This window comes from Sus scrofa, chromosome 6 (assembly GCF_000003025.6).
Source record: "Sus scrofa isolate TJ Tabasco breed Duroc chromosome 6, Sscrofa11.1, whole genome shotgun sequence".
Lineage (NCBI taxonomy): Eukaryota > Metazoa > Chordata > Mammalia > Artiodactyla > Suidae > Sus > Sus scrofa.
This window is the reverse complement of record NC_010448.4, coordinates 101,635,211-101,660,140: the sequence shown is the minus strand read 5'-3', so window position 1 is coordinate 101,660,140 and position 24,930 is coordinate 101,635,211. Positions and strand designations below refer to the sequence as shown.

The window sequence follows — 24,930 nt, the reverse complement described above, 5'->3', positions numbered from 1 at the left end:
AGCTGGGCAAGAAAGCAGACAAATGCATAAAGAGAGGTGATTCTACTTATTCATGACAGTTACGTAAATGTCACTGGGAACACTGAATGAGCGAATACTAAATAAGTGAATACTGAGTTAGTGAGTACTGAACCAGGACACCTAGAGGAAAGACGGGGTCGGGTTCCAGGGAGTCTCTGGTCATGAAATTTTCATCAACTGATCACTGCACAACTTTGTTTTGTATGTGTTTCTGTTTAAAGATTCCTTATTTAATATAGATCATTGATTCGTTAACATCAAACTCACAGTCAGAAGTACCACCCTGTGACTTATTCTTGAACAAAGCTTATCCAGCACACAACGATCCCTATGAGGCACATCAGAGCCTTCTTGTACATGGGAACACTAAACAGTATGTCAGCACTATGCCTGGGGGTCATTTTAAACAGTAAAATCATTGGCAAGAACACGGAAAAGCAAAAACGTGGCACTAAACAGGCTGTGAAAAGGACACCTGTTTACAGCAGGAGACCTGAAACGTGTTGCCTGTTCAACCTTATCCGGGAACGTGTGCCTTGAACAACTCGTTTCTGTTTTTTTTTTTTTTTTTAACCACTCTGCACCTCAATGCGAATTATTATGAATGCGCTGTTAACACTGATTTTTAGGGTCAGAGGAAATTTTGGTTGAGTAGGCGAGTTTGTGCAATATAGAATCCATGACCAGGGAGGACTGACTGTGCTAAGCTTACATACCAGTAAAATGCCCAGTCACCCTAAAAAAGGGGACAATCCTGTCACTGCGTTAAGTGCTAACAAATACTACACTGCGGACCTGAAAACCTACAGGATTCAAGTAACCATGAAGGACTATACCCCAAATAGGGATGAGGCCAATGTCGCAAAAGGCTGCCATGGGAAGCAGCTGTGGACAGATGCAACTGAAACCCTTCATATCCCATCCATCCATCCTATGTCTGGTGGGCCCTGTACATGGCTTTGTGTATTTTCCAAAGTTAACGAGGATTTGCTATCATCTGCTTCTTTGAAGCATCAATACTACTTGTCTGCTACCAACTCAAATATCTGAAACTTGAAAGCACTGGCAATAAAATTCCCAATTTATAGTAAAAATGTATAATATCCTTAGCATATAATCACCATTACTAGCTCTTTATAGTTTTAACTCCTAATTTCCCTCTAATTATTCATAAATTGGTAGCATTTTATAGAAAGAGATTTACTTAGGATTTGACCGTCATAGATAAAAATCAAGAAAAAAGATGGTCACATTAAAAATCAGTTTGTTAACATCTTTTTTTTTTTCCAAAACAACATTGTATCACTGAGATTGCCAAAAAAAAAAAAAAATCCAACTAAGCTTAGGGGATCAGTGAATTAAAGTTTTTTTCACCTTTCTGACACAAATAATATTATTTTCATTGAGATGTCACTTCAAAAATTAAACTATACATCTTCTTTTAGAAATAACTGGACCTCTTTCTAACCTGGCCAATTACTGACTGTTTAGAACTGTTTAATTAATTTTAAGTGGAACATATTAAAGGATAAGATCAAATTAATAATTTACTTAGAAAAAATACCTCCCCTCTAAAATGAAAATATTTTGTTTTTAAAAAAAACATGCCTTGTGCCTGCCTAGCTGGCTAGGAGGAGAAAATTACCTTTTGTGCTTTTCATACAACCAATGACAAAAGCCATGGTTTTAACAGAGTAAGGAACAAGAATTTTGAGCCTAGGAACTTGCTGGGTTGCTCTGGGGGTTGTCCCCAGGGCCCTGGAGAGGGCTGGATGGGAGCCACAAAGCCAGGGAAGTGTGCACAGCCTTGGCTGCCCAAAGGGGCCTCTCTTGCTTTGGGGAATTGAACCTCCTTAGAGCTGCTTTTTTCCAAGCTCCTCTGAGATCCAGGATTAAACAGCTTTGTTTTTAAGAAGTTCTTTCCGTCAGCAAGCCTTCCTCCAGTTTTCTTTCCCGGTGGCAGTAGAGCCCTGAGGTCCAGCCTCTGAATAACCGCTTAGCAGACACTTGAAAGCAGCACTAAGCCAGCCGCTGGTCCCCAGTCTAAATAACCAAACTGCTCTGCTCTTCTGCCAGAAGACGTTTTTCCTCTATCCCTTGATCCTTTAAAAACAAAACCAAACAACCCCCCCGCCCCAAACAAACCTCCTTTCTTGAGTCTATTGCAGTTTCTCTGCACCAAAGTTAAAGGGCATTCATATCCAGGGCAAGTTCACTATATTCAAATCATCGCTTCTTCAAGTTATCAATGTTTTTTTGGGCTCATCAATGTTATTCTCGAAGAATTAGAGGATTTAATAAGTGAAAAAAACTTTTTTTTCTACTAGTCGAATGGCCTGTGCTTTAACAACCCTTGTTTATTATCACCACTGTTTAACTTCTCCAAGCAACTACCTAAACTTCCATTCAAAGTGGCCTCTACATCGCTTGCCCCCAGTGACAGTGAGGGGAGGGGGGAGGCTTGGCTTTTTTAGTGGCCATTCATTTTGTTTTTGAAACTTAAACTGCCACCTTCAGAGCCACTGTGTTCTTTCTTATTTCCCACCCTAGTAGAAAAAGGGTAAATCAAACTTGATCAGTTATAATAAAACTTATCTGACCATAACTAATAAGCGGCAGTCTTCTTAATGCAGGAACTATACTATCTAAACCAATCTGGAAAATCTGACATTTTTGTGTCTTGAAACTCAAACCATCTGAATGAAACTGGTATACTTTGGTCACAGGACTTTTCATTTATTCTGCATAAAAAAAGTCCCCTGTCAAAGTAATTCACATGGAGATATACTTTTTTAAAAGCGGCAATTGAAACAGTCAAGCACATGGTGATTGTGGTCACTTTAGATAAACAGCACTCAAGGCAAGTTTAGAAAATGATCAAAATGAGTGTAAGTGTATTCCTTTCACAGCCAGGACTTCAGCATCGAATACAGACTAGTGCTTAGAGGATTTTTCTCCCATAAAGGCCCAAGTTTTAATTTTCTAATGTTCTGTCTCCGCTTGCCGGACAAGTATCTCACAAAAAGGAATCTTGGTAAGAAAGAAGTTAATCAATACGATGCTAGAGAGATGCCGTTAAAAAAAATAGCTCTCTTGAAAGATAAAGCAAGATGATGTGTAATAGTCACCAGATTAGCACCTGGCATTGCAGGGCCCACACGATGGGATCCCTGAAGTAACCTCAGCTGAACCCTAGTCTCTGGCTGCACATTTAAAGAGAGCGTTCCTACATGGACGACTCTGAGTCAAAAAGACCTTCTGGCCTTCACTTTCCCTATTAAAAGTCAAATGAAAACTGATTATGAATCAAAATATAGCATGTTTATATATATATATATATATATATATATATAAATCAGTTAAAATAAACGTATATATATCAATGATAAATATAAATCTGATCAAAGACTGATTATACCAGTAAAAGCCTGGTGTACTCTTCCCAGAGTAAAACATGTCCAGAACCGTTATCAACTTCAGAACACCATCTAGTCAAACATTTAGACAACCTCCACAGGTCTCATCTTGCAACTGATGAGAAACATTCATGAGTTTTCTGGGCATTTCTTCAGCAGAAGGATATTCAGAAAAAGTTTAGTTAATTAATATAGGACGTCACTGTCTCCCAGCTGTGAGGTCGAGGTTTCCGGTTAGAACAAGCACATCTGCACAAGTTCCCTTGTTCCCCAAGGGACCCGTGGGAGTGACAACTCATTCCCCAGCCACCCAATCATTTTACTGGTTATACACAGACCCGGGGTGGGGGTGGGGGTGGGGGTGGGGGATTCTCTACTAGGAAGCCTGCCAAATTCTTTCCCCAGCTGCCTTCTCTGGAGAGGAGCAAGCCAGGGGAACAGAAGACAAGTGCAAACAACCCTCGGGCTGGATACCGACCTCTTCCGGTACAAGTGGCTCGATCATGGGCGCCTCCTCTGGCCTGGCGGCGAGTCGCACGGGGGAGGTGGAAAGCCTCTTTTCCCATTCGTTCGTGACGGCAGTGTCTGTGGAGGTTTCTAAAAAGGTTCTTTTCAGCTCACTAATATTGGTCTGATGTTTCATCAGGTCATCTTGCGTTTTATCTAGCTCCTATGTTCAGAACATAAAGAATCCGACAGTCAGAGTTTCACATGTGTTTTCCTCTTTGCGCCTTCTCTCTTTTTAAAAGCAAGGTCATACTCCATTAGTAGTCAAAATAAAAGAAGTCTGATCAGGGCTCATGGCACTATCACAAACACTTTGGTGAAAATGTGATATTTCCAAGGAAAGAGGAGGGAAAACAAAATCTGGTTCACGCAAGCATAAAAATCAAAAGTTTCAAAGGTAAACCGTGAAGAGTGTAATTCACATGTAACCAACCAGAGAATTAAAATAAATACACACACAGGAAAGGGGATCTTTATCTAGGAGAGAGGAAGGAATCAGAGGAAACTGAGACGTCAACGGCACTAATTGACAGGTGAGAACACACAGTTCATGCATCATGGAGCTACGGGCGCACGGGGAGGTCACTCAGAGAAAACCCACACACAAGCATGCACTGTATGTACCAATACCAACCTCTAACATAAGATTACTATGTTTGACATACACATTTTCACCCTTTATGCGCTTAATCAGACTATTCTGAAAAAAGTGGAGAAGAAAGGCAAGGTAAGGGGCATTGATAGTCACAGGAACAAGTGCCATCCTCCACACTGCACCAACACACGGTCACCGCCACGGAGCATGCTGGAAAATTCGAACACCGTAGACGGACAGTGACTTATCACACGCTGGTTTTTGCTTTTGTTTGATCTGTCATTTTCTACCTGGGCCTTGAGCTCTGCATCTTCCTCCTGGTCCGACTGCCAGCATCAGGAAAGAGTGGGAAATAAAGTCTTAACCATGCAATTGACTCTAAGATGGAAGAATGGGTTGATACAAGCCATCTAAACGGGGGCACTATTTTGCTCTTCTGTTAGAAGCCATTTCTTTCTTAGATGCAAACCACAACATTCTCACACACAAATTATGAAGCTTAATAGGAAGACAGAGTAAAAATAGATGCCTTGCTCAGTGGGTCTTTGGCTCTTTAAGCAGGATGAGTGTATACACATGCTTGGGAGGTGACTGCTAGGGTCTGAAGGGCTGTCCTTAATGGACACTAGCCAATGGTTCAGGAAGTGTGGGGAGCCCCATCAAAATTAAAATTCACAAGAATGGCTATGAATACCCAGTGATGAGAGCTCCCTTGGCGTGCATGATCCTCGCCATAATCCTTTGAAAGTAGTTATTATTAATTAATTCTCAGTTAATTCTCAATTCGTACACCAGAGAAGCGAGGCCCCAAGAACTTGACACAGAGGCTCCCACATTAAACAACTTTCTGGAACCTTGAACTTCCTGAATCCACATACTTAAAAACAAATTTGGGAGAGGAGAGGGCTGCTATGGGGTTATGTTAGGAAATTTAAAAAAATTAAACTATCACCAACACAAGAGGAAGTCCAGAGAGAAATTAAGGGTGAGAAGCAGGTGGCCTCCAGCAAATAAGTTAGTCTTTCTGGGTCTCCATGTGGATCAGACTGTCTAACCCGCACACCCCACCTTCCCCACCGTTACACTGGCTTCCAAAAGAAGAGAAGGGAAGTGTTTATACAAAGCATTGGAGGGCACACAGCTGATTCTAACCAAGCTGGCTGCATGCTGATTCTCTAGTGGTGGTGGGTTCATAGCCCTTCATCTTATTTTTAAGCTTCATAATCTACCCATGTTACACGTCTTCATTTGCATGCTTCAAACATTATATAACAAATTTTAAAACTGCCAGAGAAATTTAAACTAGTGTTATTATTAAAGTATTTTTCATTTATAGCACACATTGGGAAGTGTGCTATAAAGTTTACTAAGTGCACCAGTGGCTACATGTAACAAATTCTTACAATGTTAAGATGGGATTATTATATTTGGCGGAGAAAATGATTACTTTGTAATTAATTTACATGCCATTGCTTAAAAGAACTTGGATAATAGTTTTACAGTATTATCTTTAAGTTAAAAAAATGTTTTTCAAGCTTTGAATTGAACTCTGGCCTTTCCAAACGATGAAACAAACTGTGTTTTGCAGTATTTTCAATTAAGTGATATACAGATAGTACTTATAACATTCTTAGTTCTTCCTAAATACCCAACTGGAAAATATTATTATGATTGGATAATGTAAAAAAACAACCTAATGTAAATACTACCACAACATAAAAAATACATTCTGTTAGCACTTTAGGAAATGAATACCCTGACTACTCTTACCACAGATAAACAGTGAGTTTAGAGCAATTTTAATTAGTTACTGGTAGAGAAGATTTGAAAAACAACATAAGCCACACACATATTTAATGTACCCTATAGAGTTAAGGACAAATAATAATAATGCCTCTCCTGTCACTATTCAACATGATGATTTTCTTTTCTTCAATAAAGTACTAATGACAGTAATTTGCTAGTTTTATCTTCCTTGGAGAATTCATTTCTTTTGCGTGACCTAGACTACATCCAGCCTACAAAAAGTGAGGTGAGAGACATGTTATAATGGTAACAATATTTTGACCATTTGCGATTATAATGGTAACAATATTTTGACCATTTGCCATTTTAAAATGTATCTGTATCCAATCAATATGCTAATTAATTGTGACCCCCCCCATGGCTATTATACATAAACAGCCTCTCATTTGGGATAAAGGAATACCTTATTTATCTATTTATTTATTTATTTATTTTTGTCTTTCTAGGGCTGCACCCAGGGCATATGCAGGTTCCCAGGCCAGCAGTCAAATCGGAGATGCAGCTGCTGGCCTACACCACAGCCACAGCAACGCAGGATCCTTGCCGGGTCTGTGACCTATACCACACCTCATGGCAACACCAGATCCTTAACCCATTGAGCAAGGCCAGGGATCGAACCTGCATCCTCATGGATTCTACTCAGGTTCGATGAGAACTCCAGGAAATACATATTTTAAATATATGAATATTATGCATTTAACCAAGGGTTCTTAAAATGTGACCCTCAAACTGACAGAGTCAGTGTCACCTGGGACTTGTTAGAAATGCAAATTCTCAAGTCCTACCCCAGCCCTTCCTCTGAATGAGAGATGGGAGGATAGGACCCTCCAGATGACTATCAGGCCAGGGTTTGAGAACCAGTGGTCCAGGCAGTAGAATATATTTCATTCTTAGTGTTAAAGTTAGAATCTTGCTCCACTCTGAGAGCTAGGATGCAAAGTTCCTAAATGCAGAGCATCCCCATGGAGCATTTCCTTAGGCCACTAGCCCTCAGGTAGGGTACCAACCTCCGTGGCGGTGGTCTCACCATCGGCGGCCGTGTCTGTGCGCTCGCTGTCCGTCTATCCATCACGGAGGTGATCAGGTTCCAGGGGGAAGGCAGGAATAGAAAACAAACCATCAGGTCAGAGCAGGCATGGCCGGGTCCAACGGTTCATGCCCTTTTCCTGTGATCTGTGTCACACTACCTTCCCACAAGAATGCAGGTTCAAACAAAAGCCAAAGGAAGGCCAGAGCTGGGTTCCATCAGCAGAGCCACTCAGAGGAAGACCAGAGGCACAGGGCTGGCGCCAAGGGCAGGGATCGCGCTAGCCACGCTGACCCATCTGCTGCCATGTCAGTCTTTCCCCCCTTCCAGCTAAAACCCTGAGCAAGAGCTTCTAGAAATCTTTGATGGAAATAAAACAGATACTTAAACATATTTTAAAACTTCTAGTAATAGGTCACGTTTGAAAGGAAAATTAAAATGTCAATTTAAGTAAAAAGCTACTATAACAGTCACTGGACTTTCAGCCCCTCATTTATACCATTTTGGTAATTTACATCCATCTAAAGCATCAGGCTGTCTGCATTACCTTTTATTATAAAAAGCACATGCCAGTGGCTCACAGGCATACGTTTTATATATGAAAACCAACTCTATTTTCAAGTAGCACTGCTAACTGGACATTTTTAAGACTACATGTTATCTTGCCCCCTTCAATATAAAGAGGTTTATAAAAGTATATAAGTAAATATTTCATTCCAAAGTAAACATTCAAATGAAGCAAATAATAATAATAATAAACAAGGAGAGAGAGAGAGAGAGAGGGCGAGAGACATCTACTTGGAAACAAATAAAACAAAGCACAGCATTTGACAGAGCCTAGGTTTTCAAGGGAGAATTACAATAGTGATTTCAGGACTGATTTTTAATCTGCTTTATACGGCTTTCTGATTTAAAACAAAACTTTTTTTTTTTTCTTCTGGAGGAAAGCAGAGCTGTAGCCATTGAAATTGGGATATCTAAATGCCCTAGATGATATTAATTGACTCTCTCTCTATAACCATCGACTACTCATTACTAAAATTCTCTCCAGCAAAGCTGTGTCATTAATAATTGAAGATAAAAATCAAAACCGGGGGCTCTCGGTTGTTGTGAATCTGTCTCCTAAAATGATTCCTCACTCCAGAGAATAAGGATGATTAAAGGGGCGGGGGTGGTGGTTGGGACAGTGTTTGTTATGTCGGCATGACTCTGGCGAGGCTGATTTCTTGGCACGTCGCTCGCTGTCATGACCCAGCCACCTTGGCAACACCTGAGGATGGCTATTCATTTTCTTGTGAGCTGATCACTGCTGGGGCAATTGCATGGCTCCACCAACCGACAGTATGGGGAAAGGCCGGTCTGAATTAGCTAGAGAGAGGCGGGCTCTTGTTCAAGGGTGTGGAAGAACTCGAGCAGATCTTAGGCTTCAAGGACAACGAGGAATGACTTGTGCTCAGGGGGGCTAACTAGCTGTGTCAAAGCTTTCAAATGTTCTCGAAAGTATTTCCCTTCCTACCAAGATGATTTCCCCTGTGGCTTTAGAATTTGTTTCAGGAGCTTTCCGGGCTTCTGGGCACTAGAATTACTGTGATGGTTAAGACCGAGGGTCTTATGTCAGACTGACGTCAGCTCAAATCCTTGCTTTTGAACTCAGTGGCACACGGGGCAGGTTTCATATTTTAGTACTAATGCCTTCTTGTAACATGGGGGGAAATAACAGCCCTCACTGCATCAGGTAATGGACAGTAAGTGTTTATATAGGACATGACAGATACGGAGCTAAAAATGCCTATGATAATCGTCAATATTGAGAGCAGTGTATTTCCTGTTACTTTTCCTAGCTACACACGAATAGCAGCTTAGGTCACATCTAAATTCCCTCAAATTCCTATGGAACACCTAGTCAGTCAGTCATTCAATGAACATAGGGTCCAACCAAGAAACAGTTAATAAGTGACATAATAAAGGCAGAACGGAGTAGCTTTTACAGTTACTGCTATTTGGGTAATACACCATGACTAGGCAAAACTGCAAAATTGTGGACTACAGTAAAATGTGTTTACACAATTTAAAACGTTCAATCAGGTGATCCATCTTTTCCTCCAGATTTAATCCGTCTCCCTTTTGGGGGGATTATCAACAAATTCTTCACAAACTGACATACACCTTTGGTGAGGTAAGTTCATCTCATGTCTCTTGATAAGATGTTGGTGATTTGGTATTCTGCCCCTTCCTATGTATTTGACCAACATTCTGAAGTACGAAAGAAAAAAATGGCCAACAGCTCTGTAGTTTGAAATGATTACACCTCTCTACACCCAGTTTCCCTCTTGACAGGGGCTGGGATTAATTAAGCTACTAGCACACGTGACGAATGTAAGCAGTGATAATAAAATATTTAAAAAGACTCAGAGTCATTGGTGGTTTTGCAAAATGAAAGTGACAGAGCTGAACTGTGTGTTAGGAAGTCACCCAGTTTAGCTGCCAAAGTGTTTGAGGTCTAGGGAATAAAATAGGCCAGGCCAACAAAGAACGAATTTTTTTTTTTTAAACTGAATGGCCTACATAGGCGTTCTCCAGCTCAGCTTGAACCCGAGTGCACCGCTCTTAACACTTGGGGTTAAGAGACGACATTGAACAGATGGCCAAATGCAAAGTCATGTGTCAGGAGCGCTGTCGGGGTGACTGAGGCTGGCCAGGAGAGCGAGGAAGGCTGTGGCGGCCAAGGCTGGTTCACAGTCTCAGTGGTTCGCAGCGACAAGGAAGGTTACAAGTGGGAAGCTTCAGTCACGAGGCCACTAGCTTCCGGGGAGAAACTGCTGTGATTTGTTTTGCTGATGTAATGCAGACATGCCCAAGTTGAACATTAATTTTCATGCACTGATTACAACAAGATGTACACCCTGGATTAGGCACAAGATCTGTGTGGTTTGCTACATAAAAGTTTGGTTATTCAAAATTCAGAAAAACAGAGAATGGCAATTGTTTCCCCTTCTTTAGCTTGATGACTAAAGGGAAAACAGATGCCCAGGTTGGAAATCAGCTAATATTATATCAACAGTCTTTGGAGCTAAGACTGTGTTCTTAACGGTTGTCGGTTCTAGTTGGACATGATTTGATAATGCTGCCACTATGGAGAAATCATGCTATTCAAGCCTAGGATTTAGAGTGGTTTTCTCTTAAAATGTTCTCCATGTATGAAAATAGCTTTATAGATAGATAGATAGATTTGGAGCTAAGTTATATAGGATTTAAGAACCATGAAAACGGCTCTTGGGCAATAGCAAATTGAAAAGCCTCACCTTTTCTTTAAAACATCTGAGACCATTCCCATTTTTTTTCCTTCCGCTGCAAAGAAATGGTCACAATACCGCTAAATATAGACGCACCCCTCACAATGCTCCATACTCAGAGGCACAGCTCGAATGAGCATTTCTAGCTGAGAGGAGAAATGAATAGACCTTCCTTCCTTTTTTTAGTGTTGCTTTGACTGTGTGGTTTTCTTTTTTAACGCTAGGTGTGTGGGGTTTGTCTCCTGCCACAAACACCCTTGCTTTGTGGGAACAGAATTGCTGGAGGAGCCGGGGGCCTGCTGGCAGCTCCTGTGCTTTTCCCTGCAGTCTATTGAAGGCTGTACAAAGGGGAACTGCAGGGCTATTCACACGGCAATGGAGTGGTGGGAAAGGGGAGCAATTAAGAGAAAAACTACCAGCTACAATGTCACCTCGCCTGATGCTTGGGTGCGGGAGGGAATGGCGGGTGGCGAGCCTTTGTGGATGGAGGCTGAAGGCTCAAGTCCTCCCCTCCCTGAGCACTAGCCTGGCCAAGAGCCAGATGCCCGCCCAACTTCCCCAGCGTCACCAGTCTGTCCCAAATCAGTATGGATTTGGGGGCTCAGGCTAGCATTGGAAAAAATCGCCGCAACCCAATATATGCCTCAGCATTGCTTGTACTGCTAAAATTTCAGCCCCTTTAGATTTATACAGTGTATAAACCTAAAACAAGTCCCCAATTATCCTCGGAAACTGCTGTTTTCGACTACCATTCTTTCTGGTCCTCTATCTGGCCCTGCCAATGATTGATGTCACTGGGCATTTTAAACGGCTCAAACCTCCTTTCTGACCATGGGATCAGACTCTCCTCTGGGAGTGACCATGACAGTCTGGCAATGATGATCAAAGAGCAGTGGAGGCATTTCAGACTCTCCAGGGAGAGGAAGGAGGTATTTACAAGCTGGAAAAGCCCCTCGGGGGATGCTAATGCACCCAACCCCCCCGCCCCCCGCACCTGTAGCATCCTTTACCTGGCACCTGTGTATCATGACATCAGAATACATTTTGGTAACTCACCATTAATCTAGCTGAAATTTCTGTATGTGTCATCTATGTAATTTCCTTACGGTGACCGGACAGAGCCTTTAACTCAACCCTGAGTTTGTGCATCGCTAAAGGGTTTATTTGCGATTGACTTGTGGGTGGCAGCGCGGCTGCGGGCGGGCTCAGCCTGCCCCGTCCACATGGTGTTGTGCCTACCCCGGGGCCGGGTTGCACTCCCCACACACAAAACCTCTCCACAGATTGGCACAGACAATAAATGAGGCTCTGAAAGTAGGACCACTATCGCAGCAGCCTCTGACACTGTTTCGGACCGAAGCCCCGAACACGACAGGGACGTGTGTTCTATGCCGAGGTACACACCTCTTCCTCTGAACTGTCACTCGGGTCATTGTCTAGTGAGGCACTCAAGGAGGCCGCCTTGGGCTCCAGGTAGCAGAGGCACAGAGCCAGAGGGAAGGAGAGAGTGAGGGCATAGGGCACTGAGAAGGAGGCAGAGAGCAGGAAGAAGAAGATGAAGAGGAAGCAGGGCACGAGGGAGGGCGAACGGATGGGCAGGTAGTGCTGAAGGCTCTGGGGGAGCAGGCTGGTCTCGGACAGGCTGGGGAAGGACAGGTAGCCATCATCATCCAGAAGAGAAGGGAAGGACGCAGGGAGCTGCAAGGAGAAGGAAAACAGCGTGGCCCCCCTGCCCGCCTGCTGCTTGTAGCTAAAAGCTACATCTTGGTCCCTGAGGCGCGGCTTCCCTTGGCCGTCAGAGTCCGAGGTGGGCTCCCCACACAGGTGCCCGGGATCTCTGGACGGCTCGGCACCCGGCGGGGGGCGCTCCTTCTCCTTACACCTCCTGCGCAGCTCTGTGGGAGATGCAGGGGCACGGTGGGCTGATGGGGGGGACAGGGAACATGAGTCAGTGCCAAGCCCGGGTGACTGATGCGAGAGAGACAGAGAGAGACAGGAAACAGCAAACAGAGGTGCAAAAGGACAAAAAGAAAACTGCAATTAGTTAATTTTCTTACGGGTACCAACACAAAATCGTAAAACAAGAATTTCAGCACTAGGACCGTTCATGAATTTTAAAGTACTCAAGCTGCAATGCCCTGCCGCTCTAAGGGCCATCGTTTTCCCACTAGAATGCCAAACATAGCCTTTAAAAAAAGAAGCTATTTGTGGGAAATCCCAAAGTCTACATGTTTCACAGGATCCAAACATTTTTAGACAAACAACACTAGAAATTTTTAGGGTGCTGAGAGCAAACATAACTCCCTGAAAATGTAAAACCAAGACTTTCAATAACTTCTCTTGATCTGATCCAGTTAACAGATCGGTTATTAGAGTTCCGTTGGATTAAAATGACAATGAACCCAAATTTTGATTAGTTAAAGCAAAATCTGCAGCACCCTCTCCTTGGCTTGTCAGTTATAGCCAAAAGAGCTGCATTTCCAAATCATGGGAGTTTCTGGCCCCATTCCTACCTGATAAGCAGCGAGATGAAGGAATCCCACAATCAACACCAGGAGGATCCTTAACTCTCCAAGAAGAACTGAGCCACCTTGACCCGTGATGTACACGGAGCTTAGTAACTAAGTAGCTTCAACTGAGCTAGCAAAAAAGAACATGCTTTCCTACGATACAGTTTATAGCCATTTACTTTGTATTATTTGTGGTCCATAAACAACAGAAAAAGACAATTTCCCAGCCTTCTGGGTTTTCTCAGCAGACAAGCTATATGCTTATCACGCCTGGTTTGAGTCTTTAAGAGAACAATCTAGGCAGGCGTCCCCACAGAAGTGCCTCTGGGGATCAGAGCGCTGGACTCTGCAAAGCAAATGAGGCTCTTCACACCCTCCCTGGCCCCGCCGGCTCCCGGGGAGCAGTTTTCTCTGCAGGTGGTGGAGGGCTGCTGAGGGGCTGAGGGTCAGGGGCGAAGAAGCAGCAAGCAAACACCAGACAGAAGCTGGGCCCAGCAGAGGTTGCCACAGCCCAGAGCTCAAGACGAGGGCTCTCGGAGCCCAAGAAGACGGGACTTCTGCTGTGTGTGTGTGTATGTGTGTGTGTGTGTGCGCGTGCATGCGTGCAAGTGCATGTTTCTGCCTGGTGACTGGACAGCAAAGACATTACCCGGCCTGCTTTGTGGTTGTTATCCAATCCTGACTTGGTAAATCAAGAGACAGAGGGTAAGAAAATGCACAAATAAAGTTATATCATGGATCTATGACAATTTAGAAGTGACTCTTTTTTGGTATTAGTTGAGTGTGTCTTTTCCTAATACATTTGACGTTAAAGGTTGTGTCTTAAATAGGACTCTGCACAAGTCTCCTTGAACTGCGGGTAAGTACAAGGTACAAGCCACCTTCTGTCCGCAGGAGGCTGCCCGTCACTTGGGGTGACCACTGGCAGGAAAACAAACACACCCCCTCTCAGGGGAATCTAGGGACCAGACGCTTAAGAACTATTTTCAGTAATAAGACATCTTTACTTTGGCTACAAAATGAGTGCCCTCTTGGTTACTTTTTGATGATGGAGAGGAATGTAATTATGGCTTAACTTTTCTATGCTGCTGATTAAAGTGATTTTTATTTCTTTTTTCTGTTTTTCTTTTTAGGGCTGCACCTGCAGCATATGGAAGTTTCCAGGCTAGTGGTTAAATCGGAGCTATGGCTGCCAGCCTACGCTACAGCCACAGCAATGCCGGGTCCAAGCCACATCTGTGACCTACACCACAGCTTGTGGCAACACCAGATCTTAACCCACGGAGCGAGGCCAGGGATCCATCCTGCAACCTCACAAACACTATATTGGGTTCTTAACCCTCTGGGCCATGACAGGAACTCCTAAAGTGACTTTTAAAAGACAGCTCTGTACTGGGGGAGATGAGGGCAGGCATCCACCTCCTTCAGCCTGAAGCTTCCACCACTGACTCTCAGACGGCATCTGGGTCATGGTGCTGGCTGGCTTCTGAGAACCACGGTCCTTGCTATGCTCCCCCTGGCATAGGCGGCACACGGGGACGCTGGGGAGGGCTATAGCTCATGTACACACATTGCTGATCTTTAAAAATAAAATAAAGTGGGACTGGACTGTTTTTAGAGTGAATGACAAGCTGTTAACTTTTATGGGTCACTTAATCATAGTTTCAGATCCCTGAGAAGGGAGAGCTGGCAGGGCGACTTCCAGAAACCATGGGCCACACTTTTCAAGTCTACCATCTTCTTCTCAGGTCCCAATTAAAAGTCACCTTGGAGCTTCCATCATGGCTCAGCAGTTAGCGAACCCAACTGGCATCCATGAGGTTGCGGGTTCGATCCCTGCCTTCACTCAGTGGGTTAAGGATCTGGTGCTGCCGTGAGCTGTGGTGTAGGTTGCAGATGCGGCTCGGATTCGGAATTGCTGTGGCTCTGGCGTAGGCCTGTGGCTACAGCTCTGATTAGACCCCTAGCTCGGGAACCTCCATATGCCATGGGGGTGGCCCTAAAAAGACAAAAAAAAAAAAAATCCACCTTGACTTCACTGAAAAGGGGGAGCTTAAAGACAAAGTTCAGAAGAGAGCACCTTTTAAGGCAAAAGGGATCCAAACAGCCTTGCCATCATCCCTTATCCTGTTTTCACTGTTGTGTTTGGCAAATAAATAATCTTAGCCTGAAAAAGGACGGTGGACTGGGTCATGGGGAGAGTCTAACATTAACAGAATGATGACATGTTCGCCAATCTCCCCATTTAGAGGTCACTGTTAAATTCTTGTCAAAAGGAGCCTTTTTCTGTAGACCTCCAGCTGATGCTTTACCTCCGAGTCTGTCTTTGAAGAGTGCATGTGCGAAAGTGCCTTTCGGAGTTCCCGTCATGGCTCAGTGGTTAACGAATCCAACTAGGAACCATGACGTTGTGGGTTCGATCCCTGGCCTTGCTCAGTGGGTTAAGGATCCGGTGTTGCGGTGCACTGTGGTGTAGGTTGCAGACGCAGCTCGGATCCCACGTTGCTGTGGCTCTGGCATAGGCCGGTGGCTACAGCTCCAATTAGACCCCTAGCCTGGGAACCTCCATATGCCCCAGGAGCGGCCCAGGAAATGGAAAAAAGACACACACACACAAAGTGCCCCTTTGAATCAAGTCTACCTGTTCTAGCACAACCTGTAGGTTGCACAGCGTTTTTATTCTGCTATTTCCTTTCACTGTGCCCTGTACATGGCCAGACCCACTTTTGATTTTCCATTGTTATTATATATAAACCTCCCCATGTGTCTGACTTTCAGGGACCTGCTCTGCTAGGTACAAAAGCCCCAGTCAGAGGTAGGTTAGTCTACATAGGTCTTAACTTTTATTTTCCTGGAAAGCTGCTTTAGAGAGGTGGCTCTCCAGAAATAAATATAATATTTAAAAATAAATTGAGTTTTGGATGAAATGAAATGATCAAGTTCAAGGAATCAAACACCCTGGAAAATTGCTGCTAAGGTCACTCTCCATCTTCCCTTGCAACCTTCAGCTTTAATATCCCTTTTCCAAAGCATATCCACTTGCTGCTCTAATCATAAGGCTAAGAAAACAGTGTATAAAAACACAGGCTGCGGTCACCTAGTTACTTGTGGTCAGAAGAATGGCAAAGCAATTACTGCCTATCTGGACAAATACATAGTCCTTGGGTAGGAGCCTGGGGCCAGAAACAAAGAAAACAACTTCAGTGATGGTTCTGGAATGTGCGCCCAAACCGAAAAGTGTAATATACCATCCAACGTATTTTTAAGCTATTAATAAGACAGGACAGCTGTTGAAAGTCTTACACAGCACATAAGTTGTTCAATAAAAAATTTTCAAAGAGTTAAAGAGGGATCTTTTAGAGGATAAACACTGACACAGGAAAGAATAATTTAAAAACTGACAATATGAATGTGACCAGCGCTGAGCTATGAATTCGCCTGTTTTAGGTGCATGTTCCCGGTCCCAGCCTCAGTGTAACTCAGAAGTTGTTTAAGGTCTATACGAGCTCTAGGAGCCACGGGGAGATGTACCTTTCCCTCGTGCCGTACGGTGGCGACAGGTGTGGCTTCCTCGGCCTTTTTCCGTCTCTCCTCCTCCTCGTCCCGCTCCTCCTCGGCCTTTTTCTCTGGAGTCACAGTGGTGATCAAGTTGGTCTGAGAGATGCCCTTTGTTGTGGCGTACTGGCCCGTACCAACCTCTGCAGCGGACACAGAATCCTTCATGTACATTTCATGGTTTTCATTCACTGATGCTAAAGGCAAATACAATTGAAGAAATAAAGTCCAAACATAGTTAAGTCAGAAGACAGATAACCACCACCAACGGTCCCATCATAGAAACAAATACCCCCACAAAATACCAGGTCAAAAGACAGGTCAGCACTGCAGATACGTTCATCTGAGCAATACCTTGGGCTTGTCCACGCTACTGATAATGGCGTTTAAACATGATTTCAATGCTCATTTCTTGAAGCCACTGCACTAATTTCCAGCCACTCTCAGGCTTTCTGGTGAGGATGTGTGAGGGTGGATGTGCGCGGGACCACGGGGTGGCGGTGTGGGGCATTGGGCTGCCCTGAGTCTGTTAGCTCACAGCATGACCAGCAGCAGGGCACCAGCATCAGACATTTAGGGGCAAGTCCCACAACTAACAGCACTTTCAGTGGACAGACAACTGCTCCAGTGCACCAGTGCACTTGACTTTTTTCTTTTTTTTTTTTTTTTGCTATTTCTTTGGGCCGCTCCCGCGGCATATGGAGGTTCCCAGGCTAGGGGTCGAATTGGAGCTGTAGCCACCGGCCTATGCCAGAGCCACAGCAACGCGGGATCCGAGCCGTGTCTGCAACCTACACCACAGCTCACAGCAATGCCAGATCCTAAACCCACTGAGCAAGGCCAGGGACCGAACCCGAAACCTCATGGTTCCTAGTTGGATTCGTTAACCACTGCGCCACGACGGGAACTCCCAATGTGCACTTGACTTTAAACAAGTCTTTGGAAGTGCCCCTCATTAAGGACCACTGAGATGATTTTATTATTACTGTCACTGCTACTACTGCTATTACTATTACTAGTGGTTGAAAAGTCCACCAGTCCTACCATATAAAAGTAATTATATAAGTAATTATAAAGAGTAACCATCTTGGCAGAGAGCATAGAATTCAGGTGGCAAGTGTGTTCAGTGCCAAGTGCAGAAGTGTTTTAATACCTACTGCACCTTAAAAAGACTGCCACAACATGCATACATTCATTCATCTCTAGTATTTTGGGAAAACAAGACAGACATAGTAATGAAATTCATGCAAATACAAAGCAGGCAAACACGAGGTAGATTGCCCAGCCTTTTGTCCCAGATAAAATGTCTTAGTGAAACAGATGCTTACTTCAGCTAAATTTTTGAAGTTTGGTACTCATCCTTTTAGGTACCATGAAATTTAGTGAAATTTAGAAAGGCTGCTTTTCATATACGGAGCAGCTAGTCGCAGGCAAAATACAATCTGCTTGTAGATCTTCAGAAGTTTTCAACATAAATGTAAGAAAACAATTCTGAAATCCTTTTACTAGGAAACCATTTTACTAACATGCCTTCACTAAGATATTTTACATCTCTTCCCACTGATGGCAAAGCTCATATGAGACACAGTTTCCTAAAAGGCCAGTTAGGCTGCTTTATAGACGATTCCACCTTGCCCAAAGCAGTTCCTATTTCCACATGCAGCCATGGCCCCAGCGCGGCAGCACAGAAAACATATGAAAACGGGCAGGACCCCAACGGGAGAGATGGCACGTACGAACATCACTTTCGGGCAGGGAGAGACAGCACGGTATTAGTACACTGAGTTCACGACTGTCTTCTGTCTTCTCAGCAATCATTAGCACACAGAAGGTCACGAGGAAAACAACATTCACAAGCAATGTGCCCCCTTGGGTTCACATCACTGAACAAAGTGGATGACATTCAGGGAAAAAAGGTGTGATTCTGCACAAGTTCCTCTAACACTGACTTACAGGAGACACGCCTAGTTTACAGAAACTCTTTGAAGGACAAAGAAGAGCAGATGAGACAATGCCGGAGCACAGTGTCAACATTAATTCAGAAGACTCAATACAGTCCTAATCAACAGTTTTCCCCAAAGTTTGGCTCTCAGTTCGATATTCTAAATATGAGAAACTTAGAGAAGATAGAGAATGGTACTTGACTTTCCAGGCCAGCTCACAGAAGCCTAAAGGATAATCATCAATATATGGAGATCATTATAATTATGTCTGTAACAAGGGTGCTTTCACCTCCATCTGCAACATTTCACCTTTCATCTGTAACAAGAGCGTTTTCACCAGAGTCTTATATGCTCTTTGCAACAACCTTGTGAGAGGTGGTCCTGATCCTGTTTGACAGGTGATGACTGAAGTCGAGACCCAGAGACTGTAAATCATTTACCCACCGAGGTACAGACAGAGGGTCTGGGATGTTGGTGTGAATTTATCTACACCAGGTGAGTTTTCTTTCCACTTCATTAATTGATAATAATAATATAGCACTAATCACACAACTTTTGACAGCCTCTATAAATGGTTGATAAAGTATCCACCAGGACAATACCGTCTTTTAAATCAGGGGATTCAGGGAATAGCTGCCCCACCAACCGCATAGAGTTTAGAGAAAGGGAAGGAGCAGGTGGAGGAGGAGGTCAGGAGGAAGGTGGGCCCCAGGCACTTATTTATTTTTATTTATGTTTTTATTATTGAATCATAAACACATGCTAGAAACTTCTGTTTCTGTGTGCACAGGACAGGTCTCCTACAAAACATCTCATCACTGCTCTGGATCAGAAGACAGGGTCCTAAGTTAGTTAGTTAAGATCACAGTTGTCTCTTGGTACCTGCGGGGAATGGTTCCCGGACCCAGCAGATAACCCAAATCTGCAGATGCTCACGTCCAATGCAAAACGGTGTAGGAAGTACAGTGAATAGAGTCAGCTCTCCGTATCATGGGTTCCACATCCATGGATACAGAGGTTCCAATTTCCTACAACTGCCTGTTTTGCAGCAGAAAGCACATCTGCATGTAACTGTGGACAGCAAGAGAAAACTGCCAGACGGAACAGAAACCTGCTAAAAACTCATTCTTATGTCTCAAAAAGGTTATGTAAGCGATTCAGTGATTCTCTCCCTGTCGTACTCAAGACCGCTGACTTCACGGTGGAGAACATTTACACAGCAAATGTCCATCTGCTGCAGTAATTAACACCAACCAGGAGGCATTCACTTAAGAGTTCTTTGCTCTGTCATTGGAATGGCATCCTTCCTATCAGCTATCATTCACTGGCCAATAAAAGTAGCATTTTATTCATAAAATATTTTAGGAACACGTAATTTTAACTCCATTTTCTTTCGGAAACCAATTGTCTAAAACAAACCTGAGGATCACGTAAGATATGCTGGCAAGAGAACCACATAACTCCTAAGTATGCGATGCCTCTATTCAGAATGAAGGTGTCTCTTGCCAAATGCAGGGTGCAAGCTTATGAAAGCTAAGCCCATTCTCCAAGGACCATTCTTTTACACGATTTTATATAAAGCTACCAGTAACAGACATTAGATTCTCACAGGCACCTTTTCTTTGAGGGAGGGGGGTAAAACCTGTCATTCAGCCATAGACCCACAAGGGCTTCTCACTTCCTATCATCCGAGATGGCCCATGTCCACCAGAGGCTCGTGAGGGGCTCACACTATGGGGCACCTGCTAGAGGTCTTCATGCGTGGTACCTACCTCCATCCAAGCTGCGAGACATAGTGTAGCGTTTGCTGGATGAGCGCTCAAAGTAAGGGGCTGGACGATCTATCAAGGCACTGGCTCTTCTGGTCTGGGCTTGCGTTCTGCCACTATAACGAAACTTGGAACCCAAGGTGAGGAATTTCTTTGGAGGTGCTTCAGGTAACAACAGTCTAGAGAGAGCAGAGGAAAAACATCAGAAAAGACTACTAAGCCAAATACTAAGGGTTGTAACTTTTTGTTCTGAAAGGCAGAGTGCTCAGTGTCCTACAGGTTTAACACCCAAGATGCCAGTCAATGGATCTGATTTTAGAAGAAAAAAAATCAATTCACACAGTGCATATCAACCTGGGATGCTGTAGACAGGCTACAAGCAAAAGCAAAAACAGGAGTTAAACTGGACTAGGTGAACTTTCTCCTATGTAACTGGAGCATATACAGCTCCATAAGCTCAGAGCAATGAGCAATGGTGCTGGTGTGAAGAACAGTGGTAATTTCTTGTCGTTTTTTGGAGACACAAATCTGATGGCCTCAGTATTGCCTGTGAGTAAAGGAGTTGAGGGTATTGAGAAATTAGTCGAATAGGAGGCAATGGACTGGACATCTGGAGCGGACATCCTACAAAAATAATGGAAAGCCGCTAAAGATAAGAAAGGGGAGGGGAGGGAAATACATGTAAGACAAATTAAGGCAAATCCTCCACATTTAGCCAGCAGTTCTTTTAGGATTTATCCGGAAATCTGGTGGCAACGGACTTGAAGGAATAGAAAGGATCTCGTTTCTAGTTTTCTTTCTAAGTCTTTTTTTTCTTGAGAGATTCCGATTTTTCTAATTCCTCCTCAGGGAAAAACCCAAATGATCTCTACCTACCTGAAAAATGTATGGTGTTCTACACACACTTTCCATAAACGCTTGGCAGCGCGATGGTTTGGCAGCTTAAACCCAATGGTGCTTTCGAATTGTTCAAACTAAATTAAAGAAAAAAATATTGAAGAATAGAGCGACCTTTAGAATTGCAAATAAAAGCAAATACAAAAAAATCAAAATACCACTCACAATTTTTTCTTTACCCCCTAAATCAAGTGCTATATGCAGATTTCATGCTAGATACCTACATTCATTTAAAAATTCATTTAATTGGAGTTCCCGTCATGGCGCAGTGGTTAACGAATCCGACTAGGAACCATGAGGTTGCGGGTTCGGTCCCTGCCCTTGCTCAGTGGGTTAACGATCCGGCGTTGCTCTGAGCTGTGGTGTAGGTTGCAGACGCGGCTTGGATCCCGTGTTGCTGTGGCTCTGGTGTAGGCCAGTGGCTACAGCTCCGATTCGACCCCTAGCCTGGGAACCTCCATATGCCGTGGGAGCGGCCCAAAGAAATACCAAAAAGACAAAAAAAAAAAAAAAAAAAAAATTCATTTAATTCATTTAATTCATTCATTAAAGAAAACCTCTTGATATCTATTTTCTTAAAATGCTGCAGGTAATGTAACCACATTATACATGCAGTAAATATTTCATGTATAAGGACGAATCTTATGAAAAGTAAATGCAAAAAAAAAAGGTTATTTGTATTTCTTCTGGAGATCAATTTGTTCTGATCTGACTTCTTTTTTTTTTTAGCCACACACATGGCAAATGGAAGTTCCCAGGCTGGGGGTAGAATTGGAGCTGCAGCTGTAGGCCTACACCACAGCCACAGCAACGCTAGATCCAAGCCACATCTGGGACCTATGCCACAGCTTGCGGCCACGCTGGATCCTTAACCCATGGAGCAGGACCACGAATTGAAACCTGTATCCTCACAGAGACAATGCTGGGTCTTAAATCTGCTAAGGCACAATGGAAACTCCTGGGTCTGATTTTTAGGGCTTATTTTCATGGTTTCTCTATGACGTCATGACTTCAACCAGAACACAAAGAAATGAATAGCATGTTTATAGTCTACAGCATTCTCAGAATGACCTTTTCTCCTTGTATCAGGTCTGGAAATATGTATATGTCCTAGGTTTTTGATGACCTGGTGTCAGATATTGATGATTTTATCTGTGTGTTCTAATATGGATTTTCATGTTAAAGGCTAACATCTCTCGATATTATAAACAGTTGTCCTTCAATAACGGAAGGGGATTGGTTCCAGGATCCCTGTGGATGCTCAAGTCCCATTTACAATATGGCACAGTGAATGCCTGTAAGCTACTCAATTCTCCAATATACTTTAAATCACCTCCAGATTACTCATAATACCTAATACAATGTAAATGCTATGGAAATGGAAGCCCGCATGCAGCAAATTCAAGTTTTGCTTTTTGGAACTTTCTGGACTTTCCTTTCCCAAATATTTTCAATACACAGTTGGTTGAATCTGCAGAAGCAGAACCTCAGGATGAGGCAGGCACATTACATAAGATCAGACACTGGGAGAACATATTTTCCTACTTTTCAGCACACAGGGGTCGAATGATACTTGATTAGCCATTGACTTCTCAAGGTGAAATATCTGACATCTTAAGTATATATACTACATATGTAATTTTTTTTGGCCACACCTGTGGAAATTCCCAGGCCAGGGATCAAACCCCCACTACAGCAGCAACCTGAGCTGCAGAAGTAACAACACTGGATTTTTAACCCGCTAAGCCAACAGAGGAACTCCCCTGAGAAATATATTTTAATATTATTAGGGCAGATACCCCAAATTTTTAAATTTTTCTTCAGCCAGAATACATTAGGCCACAAGAGGGCAATCATCTTAAATAGTAAAGGCTTCCTGACAACAGACCAGTATATAAATGACTTTCAATAACGAAAGTCATTTACAAGGCTAGGAGCCAAGGGGAGGGGCCTATGGAGCGAGGCTTGTGAGCTTTCACTATTCTTGGCCTCCATTTCTTGTCTGTTGAGGGGAACTGGGCAGGGGGAGATGGGAAATACACCACGGGTGGCTCTAAATGCAGTTGTCCACCCCAGTGTCTCTCACACGGTGCGGGGGTGGTCATAAAACTCACCACCGTCCAACAGGCCCAGTCAACCGACAGCCAGAGACCTACGGATCTTGACTAAACCATCCTCCATGTATTCATCCTGCATCTGGCACTCACCACACACTGTGCTGAGGCCGGGGTTCTACAGCAGAGTCGGCTGGCGCTCTGCTGCAAGAAGCCAGGAAGCTGTTCTTAGCACAAGGACAAGAGGGGACCCAGCACTTTTTTTTTTTCTTCTTTAGGGCTGCACTCTAGGCATATGGAGGTTTCCAGGCTAGGGGTTGAATCGGAGCTGTACCTGCTGGCCTTTGCCACAGCCATAGCCAGGCCAGATCCGAGCTGCATCTGCGACCTACACTATAGCTCACGGCAACGTCGGATCCTTAACCCGCTGAGCGAGGCCAGGGATGGAACCCATGTCCCCATGGACGCCAGTCGGGTTCGCTAACTGCTGAGCCACGACGGGAACTCCAGAAAGCACCGAACCTTAACCACTAGGCCACCAGGAAATTTCTTCCAGACTCCTCAGAGCCTTTGTGCCACTAGTAATTTCTTCTGACTCTTCTCAATCTACAAATATAGTTGTTAGAAGGCGGGGGTGGGGGGGAACCCAACTTTCTTTGAGCTTCCTTCTGCCAGAGTCAGAATCCCATTTCTTTTGTCACTTTGCTAACCACCAGCAGGAGAAACCTCTGCTACTCCACCCCCTGCTTCACTGCAACCTGCCGGGGACCCTGACTCCTTCCTGACCTCTGAAGTGTCACAAGGGACCTGAGTGTCAAGTTCAGGGCACTTTTCGTGGTTCTCATCCGAGTGTCTTCTCTGGCACATCTGGGGCTGCTGGCTGTCACGCGTTCTCAATCTCCTCTTCCTTATCTATCATCCATGCTGTTTCTGGACCTTCTTTTCTTCTCTCACTGTTTCTCTTGATCTTCCTCTGTTCCTTCTCCTTCTACCCCTCCCTCAAAAAGTGGTGTTACCCAAAGTTTTTGTCTTAGGTCCCTCTTCCCCTCTAACTTTCTGTTTTTTTGAAAACTTCTTCCGCGCCTAAGGCCTTGCATAGAAGTATAAAGCTAATGGCCCTGTTCAAGTCCTGTAATTTCTTCCTCTGAAAGAATCCACCTCCAGACATCTGTCCGAGAGGAATTTCAACTTTTTTTTTCTGAATTTCTCTCCCTTTCCTAACAACAGCATGGCCACCCCTCACGCAGACCGGAGCCCGCCGATTAGCCTGGACTCTCTTCTTTCCTCTTTTGACTCCTCCCCCTCCCCCTGCATCCCATCTCCAGGACTTACTGCTTTGGTCCTGACACCTTGCTTCAGAGGTGCTCCTTCCATTCTATTCCCACAGCCTCTGCCCCAGTTCAGGTCTTCTCACATCACATTACCAAGTGCCGAATTTCATTCCACCATATCCATCTAGCGTGTCACACCCCAGTTTAAAAGTCCCCAAGGCTCGCTACGGCCTCCCCAGGTACTGCTCCAACTCTCCCCCTGGCTT

The 24,930-nt window shown here is 44.0% G+C and overlaps 1 protein-coding gene across 39 annotated transcripts in view; it reads right to left on the bottom strand.

Moving 5' to 3' along the window:
• EPB41L3 (erythrocyte membrane protein band 4.1 like 3) overlaps positions 1-24,930 on the bottom strand; it is a 250,802-nt gene that overhangs the window by 11,037 nt on the left and 214,835 nt on the right. For 21 of the 39 annotated variants that reach the window (XM_021096112.1, XM_021096100.1, XM_021096093.1 and 18 more), the window contains 7 exons: positions 21,319-21,416; positions 20,446-20,621; positions 16,707-16,927; positions 7,353-7,406; positions 4,830-4,865; positions 4,579-4,644; positions 3,916-4,107 (listed from right to left, as the gene is read on the bottom strand). In XM_021096112.1, the coding sequence (XP_020951771.1) occupies positions 3,916-4,107; positions 4,579-4,644; positions 4,830-4,865; positions 7,353-7,406; positions 16,707-16,927; positions 20,446-20,621; positions 21,319-21,416 (843 nt within the window). The remainder of the gene's footprint in view (positions 1-3,915; positions 4,108-4,578; positions 4,645-4,829; positions 4,866-7,352; positions 7,407-16,706; positions 16,928-20,445; positions 20,622-21,318; positions 21,417-24,930) is intronic. The other 18 variants (XM_021096127.1, XM_021096126.1, XM_021096123.1 and 15 more) reach the window with 7 other exon arrangements.